At 37.4% G+C, this 27596-nt stretch overlaps 1 protein-coding gene across 8 annotated transcripts in view; it reads left to right on the plus strand.

The window, feature by feature from the left end:
• The window catches only part of ZNF236 (zinc finger protein 236), a 95996-nt gene that overhangs the window by 38742 nt on the left and 29658 nt on the right, over nucleotides 1-27596 (plus strand). For 7 of the 8 annotated variants that reach the window (XM_075744563.1, XM_075744566.1, XM_075744560.1 and 4 more), the window contains exons 10-22: nucleotides 864-1089; nucleotides 2822-3094; nucleotides 4497-4700; nucleotides 7860-8004; nucleotides 14281-14541; nucleotides 14797-15047; nucleotides 15714-15815; nucleotides 20796-20947; nucleotides 22094-22200; nucleotides 22295-22446; nucleotides 22562-22774; nucleotides 23227-23506; nucleotides 23978-24081. In XM_075744563.1, coding sequence (XP_075600678.1) covers nucleotides 864-1089; nucleotides 2822-3094; nucleotides 4497-4700; nucleotides 7860-8004; nucleotides 14281-14541; nucleotides 14797-15047; nucleotides 15714-15815; nucleotides 20796-20947; nucleotides 22094-22200; nucleotides 22295-22446; nucleotides 22562-22774; nucleotides 23227-23506; nucleotides 23978-24081 — 2470 coding nt within the window. The remainder of the gene's footprint in view (nucleotides 1-863; nucleotides 1090-2821; nucleotides 3095-4496; nucleotides 4701-7859; nucleotides 8005-14280; nucleotides 14542-14796; nucleotides 15048-15713; nucleotides 15816-20795; nucleotides 20948-22093; nucleotides 22201-22294; nucleotides 22447-22561; nucleotides 22775-23226; nucleotides 23507-23977; nucleotides 24082-27596) is intronic. The other variant, XM_075744565.1, reaches the window with a different exon arrangement.

Consider the following 27596-nt stretch of genomic DNA (forward strand, 5'->3'; position numbering starts at 1 on the left):
TTTAGGTTTTTTGGAAGACCTGAATGTTACATGTAGGTATGTGCAGGTTCACCATGTTACCTGTGTTGATTTCTTTAATGAATGCGATGTGTAGTTGCATCAAATTACAACACAAAATATAACTATTTTCTTGATAGCTATTAAAAAAAATAGATCGGTCTTTCAGATTGGTTCTTGAAGTTATTGTATGAGCATCGCTAGTCAGATTGTTGCACAAAATAAAAATAAATCGTAGCTTTCTTCTAAGACATCAAATGTCTGCACACGCCTACTTAAATGTGTGTTTGAGGTCTTTGATCCTTTTAGTCACAGTAGTATCCATAAAGGTGCCTACACTCCAGTCCCTTCCAGGTGTACATAAAAAATGAATGCATAGCTCTTGCCTTGGTCAGATGGTTATTAGTGATTGGTTAACAGAGGCTTTGGAGCTTTTCCGAGCCTTCCTTTGGTTTGTCATTCTTCCTTTTTCTTTATATCATCTATGGCTTCTCCACAAGCTGATGGGCTTCAAATTTGACCTTTTATGGGGAGCTATTCTCTCATGTAGTCAGCATAAGAGATAGCTGTACATTCCTGGCAAATGCTTAATTCTCTAGAAACAATTGGCACTTTTCTGAAAGGCAGTTATTGGCACATATAGTAGTGCAGGAAATCCAACTTAATATCTCACAGGCAATCAGAAGTCAGTGGTGTGTTAGAATGTTTTGGCAAATTTGAAATCCAGCTGAAATTCTGGGAGGCTGAGATGTTTAATTCCTTTCATTATATTTGCATTATATCTTCTAAGTAGTTGTTTGAAAAAAAGTTGGAGCAACTGTGGAATGTTTCTTTCTTAATCTCGGGAGTTTTTTGTTCTTTTTCAGCAAGCTTTAGAGAACAGTGGGTTGTCTTCAATTCCCGTCTCTGCACATGCTACTGACTGCAGCCAGGCTAAGACTCCTGGGGCCCAGGATCAGAACCCAGACGTCCAGACTCTCTCAAATCATCAGGCTGACCCTAATGCAGAACAAGATAAGGAGCAAGAGAGTACAGATAAACTGGATAAAAAAGAAAAAAAGGTTATTAAGAAAAAATCACCGTTTTTACCTGGTAATGTTGCCACTGCTTGCTACTTTTTGTCCTATAAGGTCTACAGTATGTGTGGGTGTGTTGATGGCTTTATAAAGGGATTTCCCAAAGTGTATTGTGGATCGGTTACAAACTTCACCTACATTTATCTAAAATACAGTATGTGTATAAGTTACAATAGTAACATTTATAACTCTCATTATACTGATACCAAAACGTGTCAGAATGGCATTGAGTGAAGTTACACTGTTAAATCTTCTGGATTTAGATCAGTGGAGTTTTTGGATGAGAACAAACCCGAAAGAATATGAATCTTTTACCTTCTTTTTCCCATCATCCTTCTCTGAGGAGGATTGTGCTTTCGTGATGTTTCCCAGAGCAGAGAGTTCTTGCAAGATCTTCTCTTTGGAAGTGAGGCCTCACAGAGGCAGAAGTGCAGTGCTGCTGCCTCATGCAGGTCTTCACTGATCTAGACCATGTAGGGAAGGATGAAGATTGGCATTGTGGATAATACTGCATGTCACCTGTGTTTAGGAATCGCAGTACTGATTTGATAGTGTCACCAGAAATGCATGTTAATATTCCACCTCCTTACTGTATTGCATGTATGCAAGTCTGGATTTTGTCTCTGTGCTTAAATGCAACTTTAGTGTTAAGGTTGCTCAAGCTTTAAAGTTGCTAGAAATGGTTCGTTCCAGGTATAGCCATTGTACTTTAATGGCTGGCCTGGTGGAGACAGCTCTATAAGAAGCAGTCATTGAGCTCTGTCCATAGTAACTTCAGAGAGACATTGCTGTTGCTTTTTAATTTGCAAGGGATGCAGAAATTGATCCAAAGTTGAAAATTCATCTTGTCCAGCGTAACTGTGCTAAAATCAACACTAACTTTTCTCTCTGGTAATAATAACAACTGTTTTGTTCCTTGTGTGTAACAGTAACAACTCTCTAACTCTGACGGCAAATAAAAATAAAAGGTCACTGCTGTACAGTCAAACACAACTGCCTTTACTTTTTGATAACATAAGCTCAGTGTATTCACATGGTTCACAGAAAAAAACACTGCATTAAATAATTTAAATGAGCAAATACTTGATATTGAGCATCATATCTGAATAAAAAACCCTGATAGGATTTAGAAGCTTCTTTTATTGTTTTTGTTGAGAAAAGATATGCCGTTGCTTTAGGGCAGATCTTAAGGTTCTTGGATCATAAAACAACTTTTGTGAAAAAGTAGCCTTAAATTGTAAATCTTTCAGAAGGACTTTTAAAGGATTTTTTTGTTTCTTTAAAAATGTATAAATTGTAATTTAAGTTTGAATTTGGGGAAGAGAGGGCCATATAATGTATCTCATCCAGTTAGTTAGATAAGTGTAACTGGTAATTATATTGCATTACACCTACATTCCGTATTTCTAAGTGGCATAAAAATTGCATTCTTTGTATTCTATGAAGTCAGACACTTTGTAGCTTTTTTATTTTTTTCACCTTCTTCCTTTTCAGTAGCATAAAAATGTTTGAACTTCAACCAGATTCTCTTGGGTTTTGTTTTTGTCATTTCAGTCCATCACTATTTTTGTGAAGTAGAATGTATCTGATAGAGAAGTTAATTGTCTACCAAGTGTGTTGTAATGGCATCTATTTGGCAAAATGTTTTTGTGTTTTGATTGCTTTGTATAATGATGTCAGTGTAGTGGAATTTTTGAATAACTCTTAAAATGTTTCAAACACATTCATTTTGATGTTCCTTATTTTAGGTTCTATACGTGAAGAAAATGGAATAAGGTGGCATGTTTGTCCATATTGCTCTAAAGAATTTAAAAAACCAAGTGATCTAGTGCGCCACATTCGCATTCATACTCATGAGAAGCCGTTCAGGTGTCCCCAGTGTTTCCGCGCCTTTGCCGTTAAGAGTACTCTTACAGCACACATAAAAACACATACTGGCATTAAAGCTTTCAAGTGCCAATTTTGTATGAAATGCTTTTCCACCTCAGGGAGTTTAAAAGTTCACATTCGTCTACATACAGGTAAGGCCTCAAAATTGCTTTTGTGTTTTCTATGATGTGGGCAAGACCTTGAATGAACAAAGACAATGTAAAGCTCTTAAATTGTAGAGATATCTATCATGTTATTGATATCTATCAGAGAATGAAGTGGTTTTAGTGTCTTATATGAGGAACTTAACTTTTTGTCATAACTTTCTAGTGTTTCATGACTTTGAAACTTTGTTTGGGCTCTTACAAAAGCCACGGACATCTAGTTTTCTGATCATGTATCAGCTGCTGCTCCTTTTTAATACCGCTATCATGAGTGTATTTAATTGTGCTTGCTAGAGAGTCATACTCTTAGACTTTGAGTTCTGATTTTAATTATCCCCAGTCATCTTTATTCTGCATCTTTTCTTCCCTCCTCTTCCCCACACTTTTTGATAATTTCACTGTATCACTCAGGACTATTTGGTTATGTCCTGTTTTAGTGTTGCTTGGTGTTTTCAGTATCTTACATTGCATACCCTAAAACTCATCCATTCGTATGGTTCTTGTATACATCATATATGATGTCTTCAGTAACTGTTTTTCTGTGGCTGAACTTATATCCTCTGCATAGAGAAAAATAAATTTTCCGCTCTTGGTGGACTTACTACTAGCATAACCTAACAGAATGAATTCAAATGTTGAGCTACATGTTGAGTAAAATACTTTCTGTTCCTTTAAACGTTCTGCTCAGTAGTTTCATATGATGTTTGGTTACTATATTGTGAAGAATGGTTCCTTCTTTTTTCTTGTGCATTTTTTCCATCTGTGATTTTATAGAGCTTTCTTCATAATACCCGGTCACGTTTCCTAGCCTTCTAAGTCCAAGATTTCCCCTTGAACAAAAGCTGAAAGTTCGTTAGCTTTTCCTGTCTCTGTAACTTACCAAGTTCTCCCGTATTCTTTCCAAAGAGAGATTTCTGCCAGACTTTTCATTGCAAAAGTCTTTCTTTAATAATTCCTGTTGGCATACTTTTTTGACTGCCATCAAAGTGTTGACATTTTCAGAGACCAATCTAGAATTTCTTTAAACTTTGTCACATCGCTGTTCCTCTGTTCTCTCCAATTATATATAATTTGTCTATGTGTTTGCTGATTCTTTTTTCTCAAAGTTTTTTAACAGTTAGCTTTGGAAGGACATTTGACCTGCTATCTGCAATTCTTAGGATAGCTTCTGGAAGCCTTTGAAAATTGCTGTTGCTTCTGCATCATCCAGTTTCCTGATAACAAGCTTGCTTTGATTGGATTTTACAGATCTGTTTTGAAAACCTGTTTATCAATAAACACTGATAGAAAACAAAAAAGAAAATACAGAAAATACAATCTGTATTCCAAAGCTACATTTCTAGGGTGGTGGAAATAAAATCACAAACTAATACTTTTTGATCTTTTGCAGGTGTTAGGCCTTTTGCTTGTCCTCATTGTGACAAAAAGTTTAGAACATCAGGCCACCGGAAAACTCATATTGCTTCACATTTTAAACATACTGAACTAAGAAAGCTGCGACATCAACGTAAACCTGCAAAAGTTCGAGTAGGAAAGACGAGTGTTCCAGTACCAGACATTCCTCTGCAAGAGCCCATACTCATAACTGATCTAGGTAAAGAGCAAGTAAATCCATGCTCTCTTGAAATTTGGATTTCACTGGAAAATAGGTCCCAGTTTAATCAAGCCAACACATTCAGAGCTTACTTAGCAAGATGCACTTTGAAATAAGTCATCAGAAATAATCAGGCTTCAGAAACGTGCTGTATTTTATAGTTTGCTTGCACTAGAATTAATAAGAGTAGTCTTTTGAGAAACTGTATAATCCTTACCAGAAAAAAAAGTGTGCATTTTTATATTACGTTAGGAGAGGAGTTTAGCTTAACTATTGTTAGACTGTTGGTATAGAAAAGACTGACAGTTCCTGACCTAGATTCTTTTTGAGATGATCATGTTTATTCAAATTACATATATTAATGAGTTTGCGTGTTATATGATTTTAGTGTATTTGGTATAATTGTGACCTCAACTGAATTAGTGGTAATCATTGGTGGTAATATTTCAAAAAAGGGCAGAATAGTTCTGGAACATGCTATAGAGAATTCATACAGTTATTTTAATTCTGTTGTAGAATAATTGTTACAACATTACCTAAACCCACTGTTTGGAAGGAGGGAAGTTGTTGTACAGCTCATTCAAGGCAATATATATTGTCCAGTAGAGGTCAGTGTAGCGGGCAAGGTGTTTACTCGTCGTTTGACTCGCTGGTCTGCTAACCCCTGCTTTGTTGTGTAGTCATCTTTACACAGTAGAATATTATATATTGGTAATATCTTTAGCCTAATATCTTTATCACTCTTTAAAAATCCTTTTACTTTCAGTGCTTCCAAGAGTTACTGTATGCAAGAGTAGTGGTTATTTTGGTATCAGGTATAAGAAACTTAAATTTTCAGAGTAGCAACAAAACTTAGCTGACAGCTTCAGATATTCAGATCACACAATATTTCTTGCTTGAGTGAACCCTGGAAACAGATCCAGTCCTATTTCTTGATTTTAAAGAAAAGAGCACTTCAATACAATTAAGATTTGTGCAGTGAAATTCTGGGGGTTTTTTTTGAAAAAATTTAATACTAACAAAAAAGAAATACTATAAAAGTTATTTCCTACTGGTACTGATAACACCTGAACTCTGCTGATAATGGAATGTTTAATGTAAAGATAAGAAGTTCCATCATTTTTTCTAGAAGATGTCATCTTTTTTTCAACCCACTGACATATTTCCACTGTTCCCAGAGAAAAAATCTTATTTCTTGTAGAGGTGTCAAGAAACCAGTATTGTTGCTCTGTACTGGTGTTAATCTTTGAGTGGCACCTTCGATGAAAAAAAAAAAATATTGATATATATTTTGCTTTTTAAAAAAAAGTCTAAATTACTCTAAAAGTCTGTATTAAAGTCTATTTTGAAAGTCTGCAATTTCTTCTCTACCTGTTACAATGTTTGTTTCATTTTATTCCATTAGTTGATGGTATTTATTGACTAGGAATTGCAAAAAATTAGTGTAGTTTTTCTAGCATGTGCTGTGGTTCCGAAGATGGAACTGATGGGAGGAAAAACACCTTTCTATAGAAGTCAGAACTATTCTGGTGACTTGCTGTATCGACTGTAGGGTGACCTTTAGCTATTCTAACAGCTTAGAGAAATTTTTAATTTATCTGATTTGAAGAGGTTGAGTAAATAGTTTGGAAGTCTTTTATTAGGAATTTCTGTTATTTCTGTCCTGTTATGTATGTTATTAGGAATTTCTGCAGTGCTTCTGCAGACCAGAACCATTGTAACCTGGGATACACTCAGAAGTTAGTCAGGTAGCATTCATTAACTGAATTATTTTGCTTTTATATGATCAAAAGTAACAGTGTTTGTCATACGGAATTCTTTCTTTTCTGATTTGGAAGACTTGTGTCATCTCCTGAATGCTACTACTAATTACCGTCACAGAAGGATGCCAGAAGGAATTTAGAAAGTAGGGTTGTGGTTTTGGTGGGAGTTTGGGATTTGGTTTTTGTGGGGGGTTTTTTTTGTTTGTCTTTTTTTTAATGAGAAAATGATTTTACTAGACCAACTGAGTTCCTTGCAGAAGGTGAAACAAGTTTTGGTATATATGTATTTATGAATATATATGTGTACAACATACATATACACATAAACTTGTTCTTTTTACGTTGTTGCCATGTCTTCTCAAAATTGAGAGAATTCCCTCTCCTTGTATTCTGCTCTTTTCAATTACATTTGGAAGTAAGCAGAAACCCTCAGGCTTTGCCTTGTGAATATGAAACATAGCATGCTAGGTGAAGCAGTCTGAAGAAAGAAACTATGGCATAAAAAGCTTTTGTGGTGAATATTTAGGACCATAAAAGGATCTTTTGCATATTTGTTGAAACTTTGCATAACTCCCTCAGCCTTGTATATTAGTATTGTGATGAGTGCTTTTGAGTTCACAGATGTGTGAATGATGATGATTTTTTTTTCACTTGAGAAGTCTGCTATTGTTCCCATTCTGTCACAGTGTTTGGGATGATGCTCTTTTTCCTATTGGCTGCTTCTGAGACAGGATACTCTTGTATGACCAGTTGGACATGTAGTAGCAGGAACTTTTAACTGATATTCCAAAACTACACTTGACTGACTTCAAGGAACAGTGCATAAGAAGTTAGTTTGAGGTTTATTTTTCCCATAATTTTTTGGAGGTGCACAGAGAATTAGCAAGACTGATTAGCCAAAGTAGATGATGTACAAGTACAACAATTTTTAATAGACTTTTTTTATCCTTTAAGTAAAGGCAGATATATATCGTGGGTTTTTGTACTTTTCACATAAAGCATAATAAGTATTTGTCAAGTTATAATGTATACCTGAGGTACACTGATTAAATATAATTTCGTTAAGGTGGAGGTTGGAAGAGCAAAATATTATTTGATTAGCAGTGAATTTGTAACTGTCAACTTTTTTTTTTAAGTTAATGCTTATTTTGGATACGTGAGGCTTAATGGAGAAAAGAACAGCTGTCATGAAGATAGCATGTGCAATATAATATGTATAATGCTAAATAGATGCATGCATAATTTTAAATAAGTACTGAAAATATGCTCATTTTCTTTACATTCTTGCATACTAAAAGTCACATTTTTTTCCCAAATACTAGCTCTTCAGACTATTGCAAATTTGGAATAACTTTACCAATTAATTTTTCCTTTTTGTGTGTGTTTATGTGTGCAGGTCTTATCCAGCCAATCCCAAGGAATAGCCAGTTCTTCCAAAATTATTTTAACAATAATTTTGTGAATGATGCGGACAGACCGTACAAATGTTTTTATTGCCACCGAGCCTATAAAAAATCTTGTCATCTTAAACAGCACATCAGGTAAAATAAATGCAAAGAAGAAAGGAAATGTATGTAATAAATTTATGGAAAAGCATGAAATTTATATAGTATTTGCTGAAAAGACCTTATTTTTACCATCTCTAAGTAGTGAACCACTGATAATTGATTTTACTGGTAAAGTTGAAGGAGACTTTGGACTAATTCATATCTACATGCAGTCCTAGCAGTAGAAGTGATTGTGTTTAGTGTGCAATTTAGCTTATTAACAGTTGGATTCATTTTTTCTAAACTACATATAGAAAATAGCAAGCATTGCATGTGAATTCCTGTCATGATTTTGTAATTGCATACTCCAGATCATCTGCTTTGCATGAAACTGCTATTTTTTGAGAAGGAAATTAGTTACCTCCACTGGTTCCTCTCCTACCTAAATTCTTCTGTGACTCCATGATCTTGTGGTAGTAACAAACACTATATGGAACTTGAACTAAACTTCAAGCAAAAAATTGATCCCCAAGAACATTTACTCTATTACAATATAAGACTAAATTCTTTTAGGTTTAGTACACAGAACAAAAAACAGCATACAGAACAAAAAACTAATCAACCTTGTTTTCAAAAGAAAGGCTAGCTTCAAAGTTAGATTGGGTTGCAGTTTTACAGGCAGTAAGCTTTGACATTTACTTGAGTTATCGAACATTGCTCCCTGATTTCTAAACTGAATAACTGCAGAAAATATGAAAAAAACACCAAAGATCATTACTAGGATCTAAGGAAAATTTCCAGACAAGCAGGTGGAAATCTGCTTGTTTCTGCAATGTAAGCTCTATACCACTTTCTCACTATCTCTAATTCAAAGCATGGTGAGTTACTCATGTTCTCTTTACAAATCAAGTTCTGTATTGGTGGGTTCTCGGACTGGCTTGAAACAGTTCTTGGTTTCTATATGCTGTTTTAACAGGATGGGGGGAAGTCTTGCAGTATCACATCTTTTCCTTTTGTAATATCCTACCTAGATTTCTCACTGTCTTTTATAGACACAAGCAAGTGGGATTGATTTAAATCAAAATGACTTTGAATTAGTAAGTGTTGCTGGTCATGTATCATTACCACCTTCATTGTCCTTCTTTGAAATAGTTCATTTTAATTGTTTCACACTTGTCTGTTTATTTTCTTAGTGTAACTGTCAATGGTTAGTTACCATTAAAATGTTAGTTGTTACTAAAGAGGGCCTTTTCTGCCTAAAGGTGGCCTTATTTAGACTAAATATAAGCTAAATTTATGCATATTTTACTGAAGCATGTATGTAGTTTAGTTTTATTTAGATTAATAATTTTTCATCTCTCATTTGTGTTAGAGAAATGTAGTTGACTGATTTACCTGGTTCATTTTTATTTTTCACAGTTTTGTCAGGATCCTTTAAATGGAAATTGAAAATGTTTTAATTACACATGAACAGCTTATTAGTTAAACAATTGGTTTACATGCACTGAATACTCACCTTTTTTTTTTTCCCCCTTGTCAGAATGCATTTTCTGTTTGAAAATTCTGTTCTTTAAGTGCCTGTGCATGAATTCATTCTGCTGTTGGGTATACACGTACTCCAGCTCAGAATAAGCTATCCTAAAAAGCCTCGTTACTTATTATGTACATCTCCGTTTTTCTTCTCCCATAGTGAAAATACAAAGATGTGCTGGGGGTACCAATCTCTTGCCATTGTGCTTCTTTCTGATTGATCTTTGCAACAGAGTACTGAGTGAACCTTAGCTTAGCTTGGCTTTGTTTGGTGTTTTGTAGAGGAATTAGAAATTTTTCCATGTTTCTTCTTTGTAAGCTGGCATTGCTATACCTAGACTACTAGATTTGACACTTACGTGGTCAGTCTGTCTTCACAGAATGGTGCTGATCATTGCTTAGAAAGCTTGTTTCCCTCTCCAAAGCAGGGGGAAATTTATAGCTGGGGTATTTTCAATAGAGCAGTGACAGAATAGCATGCTAGGTTCTCCCACAGGCACACCAAGGAGGGGTTGGGATACCCTACCACTGATTTCCATGGATGTGTATTGGTAGCAAAACAGTAATCTTGGTACCTGTCACACTTCTTTGTTATAGCATCTCGTGTGGTGGTCGTAGGCTTCTAAGGCTACTGTAATTATAAGCCATCCCTAACTTTTCCCAATTTTATAAAATCCTGCTCCCTTTATCTTCCATTTCTTAGCATTCACGTTGCCTTCCTCCTAGCTCTCTGTCCTGGTTTAGCCCCAGCTGGCAGCTGAGCACCATGTAGCCACTTGCTCACTCCTCCCCACGCCGCGATGGGATGGGGAGGAGAATTGGAACAAAAAGGTAAAAGTTGGGGGTTGGGATAAGGACAGTTTAATAGGACAGCAAAGGGAGAGGGAAATAGCAATAATGATACTAATAAAAGACTATACAAAGCAGGTAGTATGCAATGCAATTTGCTCACCATGGAGAACCCAATGCCCAGCCCTCCCTGACCAGCTCCCCCTCTTATATACTGGGCATGGCCTCATATGGTACCGAATATCCCTTTGGCTAGTTTGGGTCAGCTATCCTGGCTGTGTCCCTTCCCAACTTCTTGTGAAAATTAACTCTATCCCAGCTAAAAAACAGTCCACTCTCACTCCTGGGATGCTGTAGTCATAACCCTTAAAATTCTCATTGCATTCTGCTCCGCTTCCTAACCTGTCCTTCAGTCTGTTTTATATCTCAATGTAGTCCTAAAGGGAAACTCCTCTTGCACCTCTGGAAAGAAGGATAATAGTGAGTGGGATGTATGGATAGTATAGGTGAGAGAGTTTCCTCACTTGAATATTGTTTTCACATAGAAGACTGGTTGTACTCTGCCTTGTTCAGGGCATAGTCAGGATGGACACAGTTCTTTTCCCAAAAGTTTCGTTACTAAACATAGTAGTAGTCTATAATATGAGGAAGACCATATCTTTTTGTCCAGGCTTTTGTGGACATTGTTTTAGCTGAATTAAGGAAAATATATGTGAATGATAATACGCTGGTCTGAAGAACTAGTATATTGTCTGGAAAGGAAAAATTCAACCCAGATGTTTTAATTGAGGCAAAATATGATCCGAGGAGATTGGATGCAGCAGGAACCAACGGGGTAACACTGGGAAGATACATCAAAAGAATCCCAGCCACCCCAGCCAACAAGTCAGCCTCATCGGGGGCACAACTGAGATGCCTCTACGTGAACACACGGAGCATGGGGAACAAACAAGAGCAGTTGGAGACGTGTGTGTGCCTGCAAGGCTATGACATTATTGGCATTACAGAGATGTGGTGGGATAGCTCCTATGACTGGAGTGTTGGGATGGAAGGGTACAGGCTCTTTAGGAAGGACAGGCAGGGTAGGCAAGGAGGGAGCGTCGCCCTCCACATCAGTGACCATCTGGAGTGCATGGAGCTCCACCTGGGGATGGATGAGGAGCCCAGCGAGAGCCTATGGGTCAGGATTAAAGGGAGGGCTGGGGCGGGGGACATCATAGCGGGGGTCTGCTACAGGCCACCTGACCAGGCAGACTGAGCAGATGAAGCCCTCTAGATGAAGCAGATAGGAGCAGCCTCACGCTCACAAGCCCGGGTCCTCATGGGGGACTTCAACCACCCTGACATCTGCTGGAGGGACAACGCAGCTGAGCACAAGCAATCCAGGAAGTTCCTGGAATGTGTTGATGACCACTTTCTCCTCCAAGTGACAGAGGAGCCCACGAGGAGAGGTGCCATGCTGGACCTTATTCTGACCAATAAGGTGGGCCTGGTAGGGGACGTGAAGCTCAAGGGCAGCCTTGGCTGCAGTGACCACGAAATGGTGGAATTCAGGATGCTCAGGGCAGCGAGGAGGGCGCGCAGCAAGCTCACTACCCTGGACTTCAGGAGAGCAGACTTTGGCCTCTTCGGGGATCTGCTTGGTAGAATCCCATGGGACAAGGCCCTGAAAGGAAGAGGGGCCCAAGACAGCTCGCTAATATTCAAGCATCACCTCCTCCAAGCTCAGGAGCGATGCATCCCAACAAAGAGGACGTCAAGCAAAACCACCAAGAGGCCCCCGTGGATGAACAAGGAGCTCCTGGGCAAAGTCAAACAAAAAAAGGAAGCCTACAGAGGGTGGAAGCAAGGGCAGGTAGCCTGGGAGGAATAGAGAGAAACTGTCTGAGCAGCCAGGGATCAGGTTAGGAAAGCCAAAGCCCTGATAGAAATTAGTCTGGCCAGGGATGTCAAGGACAACAAAAGAAGCTTCTGTAGGTATGTCAGTGATAAAAGGAGGACGAGGGAAAATGTGGGTCCCCTCCGGAATGAAACGGGTGATCTGGTTGCCCAGGATATGGAGAAGGCTGAGGTAGTCAGCGACTTGTTTGCCTCAGTCTTCACTGGCAAACGCTTGAGCCGCACTGCCCAGGTCACAGAAGGCAGGGACTGGGAGAATGCAGAACCGCCCAGTGTAGGAGAAGATCAGGTTTGAGAATATCTAAGGAACCTGAAGGAGCACAAGTCCATGGGACCTGATGAGATGCATCCGCGGGTCTTGAGGGAACTGGTGGATGAAGTGGCCAGGCCACTTGCCATCATATTTGAGAAGTCCTGGCAGTCTGGTGAAGTTCCCGCCAATTGGAAGCGGGGGGGACATAACCCCCATTTTTAAGAAGGGTAAAAAGGAAGACCCAGGGAACTACAAGCCGGTGGTCTCACCTCCGTGCCTGGCAAGATCATGGAGCAGACCCTCCTGGAGACTATGCTCAGGCACATGAAAAGCAAGGGAGGTGATTGGTGACAGCCAACATGGCTTCACTAAGGGCAAGTCATGCCTGACAAACTTGGTGGCCTTCTATGATGGGGTTACAGCGTCGGTGGATAAGGGAAGGGCAGCTGACGTCATCTGCCTGGACTTGTGTAAGGCATTTGACGCTGTCCCACACGACATCCTTGTCTCTAAATGGGAGAGACATGGATTCAATGGATAGACCACTTGGTGGATAAGGAATTGGCTGGATGGTCGCACTCAAAGAGTTGCAGTCAACGGCTCAATGTCCAAGTGGAGAATGGTGACGAGTGGCGTTCCTCAGGAGTCGGTACTGGGACCGGCACTGTTCAACATCTTTGTCGGCGACGTGGACAACGGGATCGAGTGCACCCTCAGCAAGTTTGCCGACGACACCAAGCCGTGTGGTGTGGTGAACACACTGGAGGGAAGGGATGCCATCCAGAGGGACCTTGACAGGCTGGAGAGGTGGGCCCGTGCGAACCGCATGAAGTTCAACAAGGCCAAGTGCAAGGTCCTGCATGTGGGTTGGGGCAATCCCAAGCACGACTACAGGCTGGGCGAGGAATGGATTGAGAGCAGCCCTGAGGAGAAGGACTTGGGGGTGCTGGTGGATGAGAACCTCAACATGAGCCGGCAGTGTGTGCTTGCAGCCCAGAAAGCCAACCATGTCCTGGGCTGCATCAGAAGAGGGGTGACCAGCAGGTGGAGGGAGGTGATCCTGCCCCTCTACTCTGCTCTTGTGAGACCCCACCTGGAGTACTGCGTCCAGCTCTGGGGGCCCTAGTACAGGAGAGACATGGACCTTTTGGGTTGAATCCAGAGGAGTGCCACAAAACTGATCAGAGGGCTGGAGTACCTCTCCTATGAGGACAGGCTGAGAGAGTTGGGGTTGTTCAGCCTGGAGAAAAGGCGGCTTCGGGGAGATCTAATTGCAGCTTACCAGTTTCTGAAGGGAGCCTACAGGAAAGATGGTGAGGGACTGTTTATGAGGGAGTGTAGTGACAGGACATGGGGTAATGGGTTTTAGCTGAAGGAGGGTCGATTTAGATTAGATGTTAGAAAGACATTCTTTACTGTGAGGGTGGTGAGGCACTGGAACAGGTTGCCCAGAGAGAGGTTGTGGCTGCCCCCTCCCTGGAAGTGTTCAAGGCCAGGTTGGATGAGGCTTTGGGCAACGTGGTCTAGTGGAGGGTGTCCCTGCCCATGGCAGCAGGGGATTTGGAACTAGATGATCTTTAAGGTCCCTTCCAACCCAAACCATTCTACGATTCTGTGATTCTATGACTGTTGAATATAATTAAAACTGTCAGACAGTATTGCTTCTAGCCCTGCCAGTGATGACATGCAGGTTGTATATAATTTATTAAAGCTGATTTCCTGGATTTTGTTAACTGAGGCCTCTTCCATCCATACAGCAGTCACCTTAGTTTGGTTTATTTTGCTCTTTTTAAAATTTAGTCTTTTAATAACTTTGTGAATCAAACTCTTAAATCTAACTTCTGTTTTCTCTTAAAAAGGTCACATACTGGTGAGAAGCCATTTAAGTGCTCTCAGTGTGGAAGAGGTTTTGTGTCAGCTGGAGTTCTGAAAGCACATATTAGAACACACACTGGATTGAAAGCTTTTAAGTGTCTTATATGCAACGGGGCCTTCACTACTGGTGGTAGCCTCAGGCGACATATGGGGATCCATAACGACCTTCGACCGTATATGTGTCCGTATTGTCAAAAAACTTTCAAAACATCACTAAACTGTAAAAAACACATGAAGACTCATAGGTATGTTTACAGTTTTTATACAAATCTTTCAGTGCCTTTCAATATCCCTTCCTTAAAGATACTTGGTAAGGCAGCTTTGCTCTGTAGCAGATGCTAATAATTGAATGAGGATGTTTGTGTTTTACAGGTAGCAAATACTTAGGTAGCTCTGAAGGTATAGTAAATTATGGTGTGTAATAAAAATTTATTCAGATAGATAGTTAGGATAACTGTCTAACTGAAGCCATAAAAAGACCTCCTTACCTTTCTTTGCAGATATGAACTTGCACAGCAACTTCAGCAGCATCAGCAGTCTGCTTCCATAGATGATTCTACTGTAGATCAGCAGAGCATTCAGGTTTCTACACAGATGCAAGTGGAGATTGAAAGTGATGAATTACAGCAGTCAGAAGCTGTTACAACAGATCAGCAGGCTATTTTAGAGTTAGACCAGCAGCCAGTAGTAGGCACAGAAGCAACAGCACTAGAACAACAATTGGCTGATCAGCCTTTAGAGCAAGATGAGGGTGAGTATTTGAAATATGAGGTTTATAATGAGGTAGGTTTACACGTTCTCAGATAACTTTTTATTCCCAAATTTCAATGATTCGGGTTTCAAGACAATGGAAGTAAACAACTAGAAAAATACATGGAGTAAAAGCTAACTACTTAAAATATATTGTACAGTTTCTTTCTTTCATTGCTGTTTAGGTTTATTGTTAAAAATATAAAAAGATTAAGATTTACACCATTTAGTTGAATCAAACAAAACTACTAAACAAATAAACAGAAAAATAACACTATGTGCACAAAACTACCATATCACCTCTATTATCAATAAAAAGCGCTGCTATATAGTCTACTTAAGAAGTAATACCTGTGGGAGAATATTTCATGTTCTTATTCTATATTAGTAATAGTGGAACAAAGTATTTTGGTTTTGCTTATTTGCTCTTTTTCATGGTGTCGTGAGTTAGCAAGTGCTACAGAGGAATATAAATAAAGCCTGCAATAAGCAAAGATGTAAATACCTATTCAGCTAGTAGTTTTTTATTTATTTTTAATGCAGCAAAAATTCAAATGAGTATAAAATGTTGGGGTTTGGGAACAACTGTATTATCCAGTTAATTATATCTTTTTTTTCCTTTATTTTTTTCCTTTTTTATTTTTTTCTCTTCCTTTCCCCATTTCAGATAGATTTGTGACATCCCAGCATGCTTTGCAGGAAAACATCACTCAATTTGAACAACAGGCTATAGCACAGCAGCCATTTGATCAACAGGGCTTATCACAAGGTTAGTAATAAATAAAGGTTTTTAAAGTAATTTTTATAAATCTGGCTTTATAGCATAGCAGTCATAAAGCATATCAAAAGTGGGCATCCATAGTCAAATGAACTGCAATGCAGAGAACTTGCAAAAACTTTTTCTTAAATTACTATTTTGAAACTATATTTGGTAGAATATTTTGAATACTTAAATATAAATAGATTTTGCTTTTATGAGACGATGTGTAGCCATTACAGTATGGGGTTTATAGTCAGGCATTTCATATTCTTTCCTTGATTGTGTTTGAAATTTCTGTGCCAGTAGGCAGTTTACACAACTTTACCCCTAAATATATGTGCTCATAACATGAGATGATCAGAAACACAGCGTAAGATTTGACTGAGTAGTTGTTGGGATTCATTATGGAAAAAGAAAGTGCTAAATATAATCACGTAAAAATCATACTTTCACCTAACCGCAGCAGTTTCCTTTTATATTTTATAAAGCTACATAAGTAACAAATTAAGAGATTGTAAAGATTTGGGAACTTTTTAAAATTTATATTACCAAAAAAAATACTGAGAAATATGTGTAAGCCTTATGTAGCCTGCAGAGAATGAAGAAATGACTGTGTTCCTTTGCTTTTCACTGCTGGATTTCCTGAGTTGTTGCTTGATATGAAGCTACTAGTTTTGTTTTGGGTTATTTGGGGGAGGGGCCAGGGAAGGGGGGTTTCTTCAAGAGGTTTTAATTTGTTTAGGTTGGGAAGCATACCTCACTGGCTGACCAGTTGATCTCTTCCTCCTTGTTTCTGTATCCAGCAAGTAACTTTATATTTATATAACTGGTAACCAGTAACTGGTAGTCCATCTGCTTAAGCTTCTCCATTCTTAATTTCATTCCTTGTTTAAGTTGTGGCATCTTTTGTAAAAATATCATTGACTGTACTAAGTTGCATTACGCTGTGAAGAAATAGTATAATTTGTTGCCAATTTGAATTCTCTAGGTTGTGCTGTTTTGTATGTAACTGAGAAAAAAATTTTAAAGTCTCCACCTTTATTAAACAAGACTGAACCAGGTCCTGTTAAAACCCAATGGATTATTTAATCAGTTACCTTTTACAGTTTTCCAAATGAATGAAAAGAGACTACAGAAAAAAAGTGCAACCTTTCACTCTGTGTTACTCTCGAGGGGTGGCGATTTTTGTTTCGATTTTTACAGCTCCTTTGAATTTGAAAATCCAATACGTAAATCTTGTCACGTTATCTTATTTAGACTTCAGTTTCTGTGTATGTGTATCTTCTTCATTAAATAAATATTGAATACTGAGTGATTTCTTGGGGAGGGGAGAGACTCTTCTAGATCTCACGAAACAATTTTTTCATCATCAGAAATCTAGGCTGATCATCGGTACGTTATAAAACTGGTGCAGAGAATCAGAACATTTGTGGTGTGGGGTTTTTTTAAGTCTCATTTGTATAAGATGTCTCCTATTCTACTTGGAATCTCATCCACAGATTCCCAACTCTTTGAAGTTTCCTTGAAGATCCTGGAGCCCTTCAAAATTTTTGAATTTCAGGTAGGTAAGCATTTGCGCGGATGCATGCGTTAAATTGGTCGACCCTCTCCCTATGTCTGCATCTGTGCTTCATGCTCCTAATTTCTTTTTCCTATCAGCTAGGCAGAACGTTCAAGCTTAAAACACTATGTCTTTTTTCTCCTTGATTTTTGTAGGCTGTATTCTTGTTAAAATATTTTGTCTCAGTGTTTATTAATAAAACAATGCAGGAGTTTTAAAACATCTTCAGTAGGTTTTTTTTATTTTTCTTTTTCCTTTTTTTAAGAAAAAAAGAAAATCTTTGCCTTTCAGACAGACAAGGCTGATCTCCAGGTCTGCACAGACCTGTCAGAACTTTGTTTATTCTTTCATGTTTGTTTGTAATACTTTTACAGAATTTCTGGTTTGTTCAGATAGATTTTCTTCTTGATACATTCAGACTTGTAAAGAAGTGCAGATCTTATGAGAGTGCTGCTGTATCATAATCTGTTATTCATTTGAGCTAGATTTAAAGAATGAGCAAAAGGACTTCAGTGTTCTCTGTAGTTTACATATTCTGGCATCTTCATTTGAAGACTTTTTAGGGAGGTGAGATCAACCAAATGCATCCTTTATCAGAAAATGTCCTTGTCTTATTGAATATGATCTGTCACCAAAAGTGTTTTCATATAGATGATGTCACCTTTTCTTCCTTTAAAGTCTCCCTGTAAGCATGATTGAATGTTAATAATTCAATTAGTGGTGATAGGAGGTGATCTTGAAAAATTACAAGAAGTCCAAATACTGTTATTCTGTAGCCCATACAAATACACCCTTGCCATCAGACTGCTGTGTTGCTTTCCTAAGAAGTTGATCTGTAATCTCAGGACTTGGAATTCCGATTCTTTCAGTAACTATTTACACATTGATTACAGTCAGTACTGTTCAGCTGGTTCCAAAAGTTGCCTAGGAAGCAAACCTGCAGAACATTTAATTGCTGGTCATTGACCCCCAGAGCTGCACATGTTCAAACATGTAGATAGGTTTGTAATGTTAGAATTCAAATGATCTGTCAGTAAAGACTTTGAGTTTTGTCTAAACTAAAATACGGTATTTGCTGTGAACAGTTACACTGTTGTTTTCTGATTCTCATGTGGAAGACATATTTCCACTAGTAAACTGATTTCCAGAGTATTCTGTTGTTTCAGTAACTTTTGTTAACGTAGAACAGAATAGGTTGGGTGATGTCCTAAAGCCAAGGAAAAGCAAGTGATTACTTGTACTGAAATAGAGCAAAGTCCTCCAAAGTTTAGAGGATTTTGTAGTAACAGACTCGCCTTATTATCCAGAGCTTAAGATGCTCTCTGTTCTTTGCAGATTAAGTAAAAGCTTCTGGGAAACAATATATAATGATGAAAACAAGAGCAGAGAGTAAAGGTTCTGAAATTTATTTCTGTGTCTCTCTCAGACTGAACATCTGGATTTTGGTGTTTGGTTTTGGGGGTTTTTTATTGCTGTTCTGTAGAAGTAGTATGGTGGTAGCAAATGCCTTTAGCATGCTCAAAATTGTCAGATCTTTTTAAAATTTTGAGTGGAAATTTACCTTCATACTAGGCATTGAGCAAAATGGGGATGCATCATCTATATTCCTGTTACACCATTGGTTTATATTTATTCCAGAACTACTTTTAGAAGTCGTATTTCTTTCTTCAGTTTGTCCGAGAATACCTGTAAATTCAGAACTTTTCTTCCTGAGGATTTTGTTGCAGTTTGTTGGGATGTCAATAATTGCTTTTACTAAAACATGGTGAAGAGAAACAGGTCATGATATAGTGACTTCTTTTTGCCTTCTTACCTAGTAAAAATTACTTACAGACTAAAAAAAAATTTTGGTTTTTTTTTAGATAGCTGTTTCTTTGTACATGTAATAGTTACCTCCTTTTTTTTTTATGTAGGGCATGGAAGTGGCATCACTTTTGCATCAGTTTCTTGAGGCTTGGGTTTTTGTGTTCTCATCAACTGTAGTGGGAATACCATTTTTCCATGAAGGTGCTTTAAAAATGTATTTGAAAATAGAAATTAGCAGCCCACTTATCACCATAAGCTTTGCATTGCTGTTCTTCAGGCTACTTTTTTTTATTTTGTCATTTCATGAGGCGTAATTGGGATGCAAAGTTCAGCTTGTTGAATTTTTTTTTTTTTTTCTTGTAATCTTGGTAGTTCTAGGAGAGAAAATAAGATACAAGTTGCAACATTAGATTTGGTGAGAAGTTACAACCTGACTAATAATACTTTCAAGATTTGTTTACATTTGTTAGTTTTCATTCTATGGTGTAAGCAATAGCATACCAGTAGGGTTATTTCCTGTATTGATACAGTATTCTTCTGCTGTGAAAAGTGTCTTTTGGGAAAACTTCTGCTTAAACTTACATCCTGCTTTTTGATATACTGTAATTCAAAACATTCTTTAAGCATTGCTTTTTGGCCTTTGATGCTGTGATCATCTGATGTGGGTTTGTTTCTACCCTGTTTTCATAATCTTCACCCTTTTTGTCCACTAAAGGCAAACTGCACAGAAATAGTAAAATTGCTGCCCTTACCTTAATTACTGATATTTGTGGTTTCATTTTTTCCCACTTAACACTGATTTTTTTTTTTTTTAATATATATTAGAAGTATTAGGACTTTGAGGGGTTGATAAAAGGGCATCTCTAATAGCATTCAAAAACCCTGCAATCTGAGCTATACTTTCCTGGCTCTCAATCATTGATACTATCATTTCATTCATTCATTTAGAAAAGGAGACCATTAAGATCTGATATTTCAGAAGAACAAACCGAATAAAAATTTCAGGTCTTTATGCTGGAAATGTGAATAAAAATATGTTTATTTTTTACTTTGCAGTTTGCCTTTGAGAGGCTCTACTTTACTATTATCTAAAGAGTGGGAATATGTGGAGGAGATCCAAAGTAGGAGAAAATGGGGTTACTTTATCAGAAACTGGAGTTCTCCTATTGGGTCATCTCCTCCACTCACCCGCCATCCTCCCCACTGAGCTTTGCATCCTTGTGATCGGCTTCCAGTGTAGTTAAGGGAGCGTGGTACCAACGTGGATAAAGGGAGATGGGTCAACCTGTTTGACACATGCATGCTTACATACAAGAAATTCAAAATTTCAATGGCTCTAAGGTAATTGTGGCACCCCGAAGAAACTTCAAACAGTGTTTTTCTGTGGAGGAGATTTTCCAATAGAATTCCAGCTAATGGTAAGTAACCCTATTCTGTGTATTATGTAGATGTCGGAAATATTTGTGCATTTTGCCACTTACCAGTGAAGAATATAAAATGAGTATTATTATGTGGTAATACTACTTAATCTGTTTTGAAGGTAGTCTTCAAAAAAGTGTGGTGTTATTCAGAGTCCAATTCAGTGTATTTTTCCAGGTTTGTGACTGTTTAATTTCTGGCAGGTTTTACAGTGAATGACAGCTACAATCAGCAGACTCAATTTCCAGCTGTTCAGCAGCTGCAGGATTCAAGCACACTTGAATCTCAGGCTCTTTCAACGAGTTACCATCCACCAGCCCTTCTTCAGGTTCCAAATACAGATGCTATTAACGTAGTAAGTACTGCTGGAAGGCAGAATTTCTTGTTCTGTGTTCAGTCATGAGTCTCTTTGAGCTATTTCATCGATGATTAGGTAAACTGAGAAGTCAGAAAAGTTTCATGATTTCTTTTCTAGGTTGTTTAACAACTGAAAAATAAAAGGGCAGGGGAAGATAAGTGACCCGGCTACGTGTTTCTTAAAGAGAGTTGTACGTTTCGATTCTCTAGGCTTAGAAAAGGATATAATGCTATAAAGTTGGATTGTAAGTCTAAAACTAAGGAAAGGACCTCTTATTATAAAATAATTCTATGTTATTGCACTATATTCTGTCCAATTCTTTAATTTCTATGGATATAGATATGATGAAGCAGTAGAAATAACATTACAAATGTGTAATGATCATTCATGGAGCTTGCATATTGCAGTATATAACGTTCTTTGATGGTTCTTATCTAGTTAAATTTGTAAAAGAGCTCAATTGTTAAACATACAGTTTAAACATAGCTTTTTACGATGATGGCAGTACCTAGCATGAAGACCATCTGTAGTAATGTGTTTACCATGATGACCTGCATGAATTGTTGTCCCTTCATGCTTATTTGCAAAGGGCAAATGTCAGAGAACTGAGGTGGGTTTTAGGATCTGGAAGAGTTTGAGTAATTTCAGCCTAAAGGCTTTGCAGTTTTCTTCTTTTCAAATCTTACACCATGCTCGCATTCTCAAGGATTATTCTGTGATGGGTTTTGCTCAGAGGGAAAACCTGCTCAAAAAGAAGAGAAGTCTATCAGCACCACTGTGGATTTTGCTACGCAGTGTGGGGGTCATACTGTTTAAAATGGCTGGTTTAGTGTTAAATTTAACCCCTCAAACACCAGAAAATCTACAAGATTCAAGACACCTTTTTGTCTAGATTCACAAGGAGGTGTAAGTGCACTGCGTTGTCCGTTTATAATGATTCAGTAGGTGCACATTTTGCTGCTTTCCTTCTAACTATGAGAGTGAGGTATCTCATCGCAGTCTTAATTTCTTGTTCAAGAATCTATGAAAGCATCGTTTAGATTACTTGTGTTGACTGTAAATGCTGTAATCTCTTCTCGCCTGTTTGTGTGACTTCATTTCAGTATTGTGTTACTGAAATTTACGTGAGGCTTTGATTTCTAGACTACTCGCTTGATACAAGATCAGTCATCACAAGAAGAACTTGAATTGCACACCCAACGGCCTCATTTTCTTGAAGATAATGAAGATCAAAGCAGGCGTTCGTATAGGTTTGTCACACTTTCAGGTTTTGTTGCAGAATTTCCTGAATCTTTTCTGGCAAGTAATTATGTGCAACTAATAAAACCAATTTTCTTCTAATAGATGTGAATATTGCAACAAGGGTTTTAAGAAATCCAGCCATTTGAAACAACACGTACGATCACATACTGGTGAGAAACCTTATAAATGCCAACTCTGTGGCCGTGGCTTTGTTTCCTCGGGAGTTCTTAAATCACATGAGAAGACTCATACAGGTAACAGAGCTTACCAGCTCTATATTAGCTTGACTCACGTTTGGGTTTTGTAAATGTCCTGTATAAGTAAACTTAAACAAATGGCATGCTACTTATTTGTTTCTGTTACTTTAAGGAGTTAAAGCATTCAGCTGTAGCATTTGCAATACCTCCTTCACAACTAATGGCAGCCTTAGGAGGCACATGGCAACTCACATGAGCATGAAGCCTTACAAGTGCCCATTCTGTGATGAAAGCTTTCGAACAACTGTTCACTGCAAAAAACATATGAAAAAACATCAGGCAGTCTCCTCAGCTGTAGCAGCAGCTACAGAAACAGGAGGGGGAGGTAAATTATTTCATTTTTACTCTTACAGTCCTTAACTACAAAACAAGTACAAATGTTTCAGTGGGTTACATGAATGCTGTAACAGTAATGTTATAAATTAGCTTTCCAGCATGCACAATGTCTAATGTCCACAGCCACTGAAATCACTCTGTTATGTAAATTGCTTAAAGAAATCAGTTTTCCAGGGGTAGAGCATTTTTTGTCCTAAATGACTTATACCTGTATTTAATTATTGTAAAAATAAGAATTACAAATCCAACTTTATTTAAAAGAAATACAGACATGAGTAACTACTGAAAGACCTCTGAAAGAGATTTAAGTGCAAGCACGTAATGTGGTGGCCATGTGTTTGATCATAAACCCTTCTATTTCTGCAATTTCAGCTGGCGGATTAAACTAAACAGACGTGTGTGTATATATATGGTTTGTTTTGGGTTTTTTTTTTTTAATAGTTGCATGTGTTGAAGATGATGATGAAAACTCTGAAAGAACTTCCAGAAAATCTCGTCCTGGTGTCATAACTTTTACGGAAGAAGAAACAGCAGAACTGGCAAAGATTAGGCCTCGAGAAAGTGCCACTGTCTCTGAAAAAGTTCTTGTCCAATCTGCTGCAGAGAAAGACAGAATTAGTGAGATCAAAGATAAACAAGCAGAACTGGAGTCAGAGCCCAAATATGCCAATTGTTGTAGTTATTGCCCCAAAAGCTTTAAAAAACCCAGTGATTTAGTCAGGTAAGGAATGGAAAAGTTTTGTGTATTTTCAATTTTCTAAATTGTTCACCAGAAACGTAGCCGTTATAGTTTCCTATAATGTTTTTATGCCTAAGCTAAAGCTTGACTTATATTTACATACATTTTTCTGGTTCAGGGTGGTTTAAAAATACGTGTCATAATGTTATATATTCTGAATATGACTAAACCAGCCTTTTGTTATTTTTTTTCCTGCAGTATTAAAATGATTACTACAAAGCTTTAGAGTAAATGATTTTTTCTTGCTATAGGACTTGCACGTAAAACCATGTAAAAATCAGTTTGAAAAATGGCAAATGCTCAAATCATCTTCTTTACTAGTTCTGCTTAATGTAATGTTAATATAAGTATTCAATTAATTCTAAAATTAGAGACAAAATAAATATTTTTACATAAAAATATTTATGACATAAAAGTAGAAATTCACATATACATGTATTCTGTAATTATTAGACATGTTCGTATCCATACTGGAGAGAAGCCGTATAAGTGTGATGAATGTGGAAAGAGTTTCACTGTAAAATCCACTCTGGATTGTCATGTTAAAACACACACAGGTCAGTAAGATTTTGAATGTCTTTGTTTAGAAACCGGTTACTTTCTTGACAGGCTGTTTTAATTAAAGATTTTGCAAGGAATGGTATGTTTCACTATGATCTAGGAAATGGCACTATGAATGGCAGCGCTAGGTGAAATTTGGTGCTAACTGCATCATCAAATAAATCATATTATGATATTTTTGATAAACCATATTATTACAGCCTTCTGTATTAGTAGGCTTATAATAGTCATAGTCTTAGCTCATGGAAAAACTATGTGTGTGTATATAAGATTTTAATTATCATATTTTGATGCTAAATGATTTTTCTGAGCAAGAGGGTGGAGTTGGAGGATTTTATAAAATGAAGTTAAAAAAAAATTAATGTTTGTGCTGCTAAGTAGATTGAAAGAGTACAAAAAACTTGAGCATTCTGCTATTTGAATCATGCAAGTTGAATGTAAACCTAATTTCTGTAATATTTAGGGTTTTACTGTAGTTTCTTTATATTCCTGAGAGAGGTCTGACTTTAGTTAGTAGTATTTTTCAACCCCAATTTTTCATAAATTAAAAAAAAAAATCTTTAAATCTTTTATATTTGTTTTCTTCTTACCATTGAACTTATGTAATAAACCCAATCCTAACCCAATTAATTTCTAAAACTGGCTACAGTTTTGCTAAGGTGCATTATAAACTTTTTTCAAAAATGGAAAAAAAAAAAGCAAGCTTTTAATGCTGTAATATATAATTATTTTGCTCATGGAAGCTACCTTTCTGATTCATTGTATTTGTACTTTCTACTGTTGTTTAGTAAGAAATACTGCTCTTGTGTTTTATACCAGATCTCTGAGTAGATTAGTATCTTGTTGCAGGTAGTAGCAAATGCTAAGGTAATGAAAAGAACAAACCAGGGATTTGATCATGTTCCTCCAGGTTCAAACAGTTTGCAAGCTGTAGGACTCTGAACTAGAGATTGTATCTTTTTGCTCACTACCTTTAATGCAATATTTTACACTAGTTTTAATCCAATTGTTCTCTGAACCCAGAAAAACTGAATAAAAATGAATGGCCTCCAGTACATCCAGTAGTAGTAAGTTCCTTGGTTCAAATTTGGTTTTCAGTCTACCATCTGATGATTTTGTTCCTAAGCCCACTAGTTCTTTTGCTTAAGAAATAATGAGAAATTGTTCTCTGTTTTTTTCTTTTTTTAAGCTTTTTATGATTTTACAGACTTTTAAATAACATAAAACAGGGCTTTGTAAATGACCATTTTAATATCCTTCACAGATTTTTCCAACCTGTTGTTCATCCTCTCTTTCACACTGTGTATTACAATTTTGACTAGCTTAGGTCCTTGCTCAGGTGTTTCAAGAACTCCCTTGCTGACTTCCAGCCTTGTGAAAATTGTCCATATAATCCTACCTTTTGTTTTCAGTCTTAGAACCTTTTTTTCTTTCATTCATGAAAGGACTATGTCCTTTCATCCTGTGACAGCAGTTTTTCTAAGGTCCTTTCATAAACAACCAGTGTAGAACTCCAGAAATTCCGATACAGTCTTGTCAGTGAAAATCTGGTCTCCTTCAAAGAGCTTTCATGGATTTGTGAAGTGTAATTTTCACTACAAAAACCACATCAACTGTTCTCTATTATAACTCATTAGATCTTGTGGAATTATTTTTTTTTTCTGTTTCCTTTTATAATTGGGCCAGCTGGTGTTGGATGAACATGAAGTTTAACTGATGTGTCGTTTCTGCATTTGAGCCTGCATCCCTTTTAAGAGGGCTGTTTTAATCTGTGGGCAGCACCCACAGCTAATAGTTCATTGGTTTTATGTTAAGCCATACTTATTTTATTTAAATGAACAATTAAAAAAAAATACAGTTTGATTGTCTGGAACTTCCCTACCTAACAACATTTGTCCTGGTTTTGGCTAGGATAGAGTTAATTTTCAGTTTGAAAAGCTGCTGTTCTCCCCTGTAAAAGAACATTGCCTGGATGGGAACCTACCTGAACATTGATGCAAAGAATTAGTTTGGGGTTTTACTGTAGCTTCTGTTGTATCACCACCTTTCAGACCAGCAGGCTGGCTGGAAGTTTTTCTGTGAGATACAGTTCTTTGGCTGAACACTTAGCTCCTGTATCCTGGCATAGCATATAGTGGGATAACTGAAGTCACGCATTATTGTACTTGTGTCTTCATTGCTTTTCTAATTTCCTGTATGTGTAATGTTCTTGTTAATGTTTTACTTGGGTAGCAAGTAGTATGGCATAATTGTAGGTGTAATGAAACACTCTTTATTTTACTATATGTGGAAGCAATGCCAATTTGGCATTTGCCCTTTCTGTAGGGCTTTTCATCCCAATTTGTGATCACCTTCCCGCCAAGTTTCCCTTGTGGCCCCCACCTCTGTGTCCATAGATAGTTTTACATTGCAGTTCATCCGTCTTTCTTTTTTCTTTTCAGATTCCTAGGACTTACTCAAAAAGCCCAAGAGTCAGGTCATAATCTGATTGAATATTTTAATGTTCTGTTTAAACAGGATTTCAAGTGTTCAGTTTGTTCCTCAGTGCTTACTTTTTTTGTTTTGTTAACTTTTCTTTCTCTCTCTCTTTTTTTTTTTTTTTTTCTTCTGCATTCTCCCAGTAGGCATTTGTTTTCTGTAGTGGGAAAGACTGCTAGATGGTTTTCTTTGTGGTACTCTGAATGTGGTACCTGGCTTTGCCGCAGCCCAGATCCGCATTGTCTTACTGGTTCATGTTATTCTTGGGCTTTTCTCCATTATTTGAAATAGAACATTGTCAGAAGTTAACTTAGCTTTGTTGAACAAAAAGTGACAACACTGTTAGGGTTTTGTAATCTAAATCTGTAGTCTGAAGTAGACTGAATTGTAATTCAGGAATTTGATGAGAGATGAGAGATTCTTCTGTGTAAATGGCAACTAGAACTCAATAGCAGGAATCATAGGCACGCGTTGGGTTTGTGACTTCTTTACCAGCTGGCAATGACTAGCATCACCCCAATACAGTAGTGCGTTCTGATCTGGAAGTTGAGTTTCGGGGTTGATATAATGGTTTTCCAGGTAAGCTGGTAACTTAGTCACACTTAGTACTGTGTTTCTTTCCTTTTCATTTTTTTAAAATGTATTTTTCCATCACAGCTATAGAGAAGTCTTGATTTTATTCTTTGGTAGCACAGCTGTACAAAATACATTGATTTCTTTCCCTTGTTTAGCTAGGAAGCAATATCGTGGTGAAAGGCCTGGGAATTTCAGGGAGTTACAGTGGGTTTTCAGCTAGAGTGGCATGTTTTCTGCCAGATATTTACATTATGCTTTTTGTGAATTGTACAATTGCGCATATGGTTAATGTACTGAACTCCATAGTTAACTTGTTATTTGTAGTACATTAAAAACTCCATTTGAGACCAAGGATTTTTTTCAAATGCTATGCAGTCTGAAAGGAGAGCAGAGAAAAAGACGACTGTATGGGTATACACCAGATTCCTGTACTAGATTACTTTGACTTGGTTGGTAT

Source organism: Balearica regulorum, chromosome 2, assembly GCF_011004875.1.
Source record: "Balearica regulorum gibbericeps isolate bBalReg1 chromosome 2, bBalReg1.pri, whole genome shotgun sequence".
Taxonomy (NCBI): Eukaryota; Metazoa; Chordata; class Aves; order Gruiformes; family Gruidae; genus Balearica; species Balearica regulorum.